This window comes from Lactuca sativa, chromosome 5, assembly GCF_002870075.4.
Source record: "Lactuca sativa cultivar Salinas chromosome 5, Lsat_Salinas_v11, whole genome shotgun sequence".
Lineage (NCBI taxonomy): Eukaryota > Viridiplantae > Streptophyta > Magnoliopsida > Asterales > Asteraceae > Lactuca > Lactuca sativa.
Genome location: NC_056627.2, coordinates 97,897,424 through 97,904,451, shown reverse-complemented (window position 1 = coordinate 97,904,451; position 7,028 = coordinate 97,897,424). Strand labels below are relative to the sequence as shown.

At 30.7% G+C, this 7,028-nt stretch overlaps 1 protein-coding gene across 1 annotated transcript; it reads right to left on the bottom strand.

The window, feature by feature from the left end:
- Positions 1 to 1,755: 1,755 nt before the first annotated feature.
- LOC111880164 (non-histone protein 10) lies at positions 1,756 to 4,877 on the bottom strand. The gene is made up of 5 exons (XM_023876565.3): positions 4,486 to 4,877; positions 3,418 to 3,493; positions 2,890 to 3,076; positions 2,568 to 2,797; positions 1,756 to 2,115 (listed from the first exon to the last, which is right to left on the bottom strand). Exons 1-5 carry the CDS (start codon positions 4,698 to 4,700, stop codon positions 1,996 to 1,998), a joined length of 828 nt encoding a protein of 275 aa, XP_023732333.1. The 5' UTR covers positions 4,701 to 4,877; the 3' UTR covers positions 1,756 to 1,995.
- Positions 4,878 to 7,028: the final 2,151 nt, after the last annotated feature.

Sequence of the window (7,028 nt, the reverse complement as noted above, 5' to 3'; positions counted from 1 at the left end):
CATCTGCATTTTTGTGTGTGTTATAACAATAATCTTTGTTTTTTAATTTTCTTGTAGGTTTGAAAAGCTTGTGAAAAGTGATAAATTTAAGAAAATATGAAAATCTTGACACAAAGACATGAAAATGCATTGAAATTTTGTAGCATTTTTCATTATTTATATTTTATTTTTTATCGAATAAAACACTTGTACTATTGTGTTTATATATTAGTAGATAGAAACAGGTTTTTTTTTTATAATTTACTTATGAATATTTATAGTATAAGAAATATGCACATATGCTTTTGAAAATATATATATATATATATATATATATATATATATATATATATATATATATATATATATATATATATATATATATATATATATATATATATGCACCTAAAGCGTTGATTTTTTGATTAAAAAAATTATACTATTTTTTAAATATTCCCATTTTTTTATTATTTTTTTTAATTTACTGTTTTAAGAAAAATTATAGTTTTTCTTAAATAATTTTTTTCATTTTTTAAAGAAGTATATGTTTTCTAAAAAAATTTAAAAATCTAAATTAAAAAAAAAACGAAAATTATTATTACATCAGTCCCATATTTATTGTCCACTTTTGACTTTTCAAGTCTTTGTTTTTTCAACTTTGACCTTTTAATATTTTTGTTTTTGATATATAATATTTGATTAAAAATATATGAATAAATTGTGTTTCAAATATCTTTTCATTATTATAAATTTCATCAAATAATACATAATACAAATAAAAATATTTAAGGTCAAAGTTGATGAACAAAGACTTCAAAAGTCAAAAGTGGGCAATAATTATGGGACAAATGGACTTATTTTTATAAAAAAAAAACTGAATATTTGATTTATTATGTTAATTTTTAGATCTTTTTATTAATATTTTCAATAACATAAAAAATTAAACATTAAATGAGATTGGTAAGATGATGATCATGTCCTTAATGAGTTAATTTTGATCTAACGTTCCACCTTTAGTTCTCAGAAAACTATAAGTTCTTAATAGATCTCATATATTGATGATCATGTCCTTAATAAGTTAATTTTGATCTAATGTTCCACCTTTAGTTCTCAGAAAACTATAAGTTCTTAATAAATCTCATATATATATATATATATATATATATATATATATATATATATATATATATATATATATATATATATATATATATATATATATATATATATATATATATATATATATATATATATATATATATATATATATATAGAGAGAGAGAGAGAGAGAGAGAGATACATGTTACTGATGGGGCGGGGGTTAACCAATTTTTTTTATTCTTATTAATTAATAACTAATAAAGTATGAAATGAAATATAAACAAATATAAAAATGAAATTAAAAAGAAAAATGGTCATTTCATGTGTTCGAGAACCAAAAGCACATAAATTTTTTAATTTTGGACCTTTAATGCAAGTTAAAAACTTCTTGGATTTTATCCATAGTATTTTGCACATAAACCAATTTTACAACTTCTTGGACTCTATCCATAATATTTTGTAAACCACATAAACCAATTTTGTCATTGTAAAATGAGTAGAGTTTGAGACGAAAAAGAATTAAGCATAAATAGGTATTAGGCTAGCATCTAAATACATTAAGTCAAGTTTTTTTTTTTTTTTTGCTTAAGCTGCTTAACATTGTTGTCTAGATTAAGCATTGAACCCATTAAGCTCATTTGGTAATTAAAAAAACACCTCAATAACACATAACAGTTACATACAATATCAAGTAGATTAAGCATCAAGATATTTACAACACCGAAATATCTCCAAAAGTACACATACATGCATATGGAACAAAGTTAGAATATTCATAGAAGTTGGATCAAGGTCAAACAATCCTCCTAACTAATCATTATGTCGATTCAAAAAGCAAGTTCATTTGGTTGTGCATTCGTTATCAACCCAAAATTCATTTGCACTATTGATTCATTTGACCCTTGTGCAATTCCATCATTGTTGGTTTCTTTTGTGTTCATCGTATACCACCATTTCTTTCTTCATTTGTTCCTCATATGCCTCCATCTCTTTCAAGTACCGCTCCTTGTCCTTCTTACTCGCCTCGATATATGGCTTTAAAGTATATAGAAAATGGGTAAAAAAAAAAAAAAAAAAAAAAAAAAAAGAATCTGAAACCTTCAAACTATGATGTTTATATATAAAGTGAATATCCATGTCGAGCAAACTACATTTTTTGCATATAGATGCTTATGTGATCTTTTTGGATTATGTCAAAAAAAAATTATTTTTCCTTTTTGATAACAAATCGGTCTACAAAACATAAAGTACTAACTTGGTTGAATCAGGTATGTGATATACAATCTGAATAGATTGCATTGTCATTTAGTATTTACGATTTTTCATGACAACTTTAATAAATGTGATCATGGGAAAAAGTTGGATCTAGAAACTTTAGTTTGACCCATTAGCCCAAATGCCCGATAGTGGAACTTGGCCCATTTTTTTTTTCTTTATGTCCAAAACTGTGTGTGTCAAAATTTATAATTGAAGATAGGATAGGGTACCAGTTTGTCCTCATTAGATAGGTTCATCCATGCTTCAACAATACTATCTCGGAGCTTAGCAGATGGGGTACCTCCATGTATACTCTTTAGCCTATCACATTCCATTTTAAGAAACATCTGATAACAGTTTCTTGACCCGAGTGGGGCCCGTGGGTCTTTCCTTATTTTTTTTACTCTGGTGGGTTTCTTTTCTTCAATTCTAGTGGGTTTCTTTTCTACAAACGTACACACTGTTTAAAAAAAATATCATTTTATTGTTACTGTTATAATCGAATTAAACTATAGAAACACAACATATAAATTAGAATTTAGAAATTTATACCTTGCGTGGTAGGCATGATTATACTTGGCTTTTTGTTGAGTTTTACTGGACTGCGGTAAAAATAAGTTTGCTCAAAGGGGTAAAGAATGGCTGCATATAGATTCTGAAGTTGAGTTGGTGTTAATCGGCTTTTTTCTTTTCGAGTTGCAAAATATGCAACTTCTACCCATTTTCCTTCTTTCATGACCTATAAAGAGATGATATAACTTATAAGAGATCGACAATATGAACTATGTTCTAAGAGTGATTAATTCTTTAGTAAATTACATTTTTCTTCTTTCTGCATGCTATAGTGGTTTTTCTTGATATGATTCAAAACAATTTTTTTTTCACTTTTGGTCTCTATTAATACACTTTTTCGGACCTAAAACAAACACCCTGTTATAAATGGTGCGTAGATTAAATCTGTTACGCAAAAAATTTACTATATATTACTATAGCACATGGAAGAAAAAATATAATTTACTCTTTAACAAGAAATCATTCCTACGATTTTAAAAGAGTCATGTTAAATAAAATGTCACTTACGTGATGATACCCGCCTCTATCAATCACAATTTTGTAGAACTCATACAAGTCAATGCTTGTGTTACGAAAATTAAATCTGTCATCAAATATTCACATGTTAGAGTAAATATCAAGTCATAGAATAAAATCAATTCGCTTCTATCTAAAACCGTGTTAGAAAACAACATTTTATTTCTTTTGATCATTTAAGATTTTTTTTTCATGGATCGTATTTATATGGTGTACTTTCTTTATCCATAATATCAACATACTTAGATTTCTTGACCCATAACAACTTACTTACATTTTTTTACCAGTAATAACAATACTTAACCGATAATACTTACATTTCTTTACACATAATAGGAATATGTAAATTGTAATAAATGAGATACATTGTATCTTGGTAGTGACATATAAGTGTGAAGTTATTGAAGTTGAAATAATTTTTTTTGTTAGGTCACTGATTAAAATCTCAATTATATGCTTACATGTAGATGATCCAATATTCACAAGAAACAGACCAACAGTTGTAGTCTTATAGAATGCTTCAAGACTTCCATGAAGTGTGAATTTGAGATAACGGATATGGGGTTGCTTCATTAATCACTAGTTCACTACTTCCTAGGAATTGAAGGTAAACATACGAAAGAGGCGATATGTATTTCACAAAACAAAGATGTAAATGATATTCTCAAGAGATTCAAGATGGAGAAAGCTGCTTCAAGTTCGACATTAATGGAGTTTGGTTTGCAACTAGAGAAAAATCCAAGAGAAGAGAGTGTCGATGAAAGCAAAATTGTGCATTGTCCACACCCATCATTGATATTCTTTTTGTCCTTAGTGTAAAAAAATACAGGACAATTTGTTTGTTTATTTATTATTAATGATTAATAACAAATAGCATTATATATACAAAACAGAAAAAATGGTATAAAAGCACAATATATATACTCCTTTTTTTATTCAGGATCGTGACCATTTTAGAACTAATATAAGCATTAAAACCGATTACACCTATAATAGAGAGTGAAATGGTGTAAATAACAGAAAAAAACAAAAGTTCATGTTTAGGAGTAGATGACTCACAATAAGCTAAGACCAGAGGATTCATTGATCTTGTTGAGCTTCTGATAGAAATCGTCTTCCTCCCTCATATCCGCCGCTGACTTCCCGGAACAATGACCAGAAACTGCCGGAGACGGCGATTTTTCATCGCTAACGGTCGGTGAAGAAGACGCATGGGGATTCGAGCCATCAACACCATTACCGCATTCGTTATCTGCCGGAAAAACATTCACCATGGTTTTGTCAGGTAGAGTATGGGCGGCGGCGGCTTGTTGAATAGAATTGCGTTCGCCGGCAGTGGTGGTGGTGTTGGGGTTGTTTGAGATTCAAGTATGCGGTGTTTGTCGAAGTGCTCTTCGGGCTCTGTGTCATGGACAGTTTTTTATAGAATACACAAATGTCGTATATGAGTTTTGAAAAAGACAAACATTCAATTTGTTAGACAAAATTGCAAAAATATCATTTATTATGAATTATTTCTAAGTTAGACCTTCATGTTTTTTATTTATAGTCCTTTTAAACTAGTTTCATTGCAAATTTGAATTTCTGTAAACTAAATGACTTTAATGGTTTTGGGTATTTATTTTCTATTTTTAAATTCATTTTTTAAAGTTTTATAATTATTTATTCAAATTATTAATTAAAAAATGAGGGTCTCTCTCTCTCTTTCTCTCCTCCCTCTCTCTCTCTCTCTCTCTTCATCATCAGATTTTTCCTACTAATGAACACCCACGCACATGTTTAAATAATCAAACCACACACATCTTGATCAAGGTTCGATTTTAGAGAAAGAAGACATTGATTAATGGTTGGAGATTTGTGTTCTTGTTCTCCTTAAACTAGGGATGAGCGTGGGACGGAACTAGTACCGACCCATATCGTTCCATATTTCCCAAAAACCGAATTTGATCGAAAGTCAATCCCGAATTAACATCACCAATATCGGTACTAGTACCGGTACCGATGGTACAGAATCCTGAATTTCATGTATTTGGAGAATCGAGTATCGTCCCATATTTTTAAATTCGGTATGGTTCGGTACCGGTTCCAGTACGGTACCAGTACTAGATCGAAATTTGGGACAAACTACTCATCCCTACCTTAAACCTAAAAAATGAAACCCATAAATTGATTACTATTTTTTTTCATTTCAAAAAGGAAATTTGGGTTGGGGAAAGAGCTTCATCTTATACAACATCATCATTCATCATCACTCTTTCTCTCTCGTTGTTGGTCCGACCAGAATAGGTTCGGCAACCTCCTTATCACTATCGGCCCTAGCATTTCTTGCAACCAATGAACCAATGAGAAGAGCCCCCATCTGTAACATCTCCATTTGTTCTCTCTGAATTTTCCAGTGAAGCTCTCGATTCAAAGTTCATCTTCAAGAATGTTCCCCTAACCCATCGTTGGCATCCCCTTTGCTCAACCTCTTAATGATAGACACATACACACATACAACGATCTCGTGTTCGGCTACCCATCATGTAACGACCGCAGATTCGGGCTAGTCAATTTAGAGACAATGAGCGTCAAAAACAACTTTTTGATAGAAGACTATTTAGAGTAAATAATCTTTACCAAGTTATAGTATATGTCACAAGGGTTCCATACATATAAAGAACGTCAAAATCCGAGTTATAACAAAGAAGTTATGGTTCGTCGAAGTTTTACGGTAAAATCGGCACGACACCGCGTAACGTAAAAAGTGAATTTTTGATAAACTACTTTTTAGCCTTAGCTATCTAAACTAAACTCGTAGTATATATTAAACCGAGAACGTGCATAAAAAGAACGTCCAAACCTGACTTCGTATGAGTAAATTATGATTTTTCTAAGATTTGACATAATAGTATGCATCCCAGAATTCGAATTTTAGATCGACCGATTTTTAGCCGACACAACCTAATCGAAAATCTAAGATCTCATTAATAGGAAATCAACGATAAAAAGACAGACGAAAATGGACGTCGGACGACAAAGTTATAATTTTTAACGGACTTTACCTATCCATGTCTGTTAAAAATATAACTTTAAAAATAAATTAAAAATTAGCCGACGGAGTTTAAACGAAAGTTGTAGAGTATGGTACCGCCTACATGTGGATATAAAGAATGTCAAAAACGAAGCTCGTATGAGAAAGTTACGGATTTTAGAAGATAATTAGTTTTTAGTGTAACCAGTGAGTGACATGTGGCACAATTTGAGCCGCACCTTCTTCCCCATGACTTTGCATGAGATCGCGACACATGGCACATTACGCCCAGTGTAATTTTGAGTAAGCTTAGCGTAACCCTTATAAACCCATTACGCTAAGCGTACTCGGCGCTGGCAACCTATAAATAGAGGCGTAAATCACTCCATTTCTTCACACGACAACCCTTCTTTCTCTCTCAACACTCCCAATTTCTCCCTCCCAATCTGTCACACCCCAAAACCACGAACGGCGGAAACGTTCAGGGGTGGAGGACGTCATGTACAGTATCACAACAGTGTAATATAATAAACAAGCAACAACATCATCCATTGCATTATAAGTAAAGATTTAATACATGTGTGTTCTT

Excerpts from the sequence above, each read along its gene's own strand:
- LOC111880164 (XM_023876565.3), bottom strand. The coding sequence starts at position 4,700 with ATGGTGAATGTTTTTCCGGCAGATAACGAATGCGGTAATGGTGTTGAT. Across the intron at positions 3,077-3,417 it reads ATAGAGGCGGGTATCATCAC|GTCATGAAAGAAGGAAAATG; the intron begins GTAAGTGACATT and ends ATCTCTTTATAG. Across the intron at positions 2,798-2,889 it reads AATCATGCCTACCACGCAAG|TGTGTACGTTTGTAGAAAAG; the intron begins GTATAAATTTCT and ends TTTTTTAAACAG.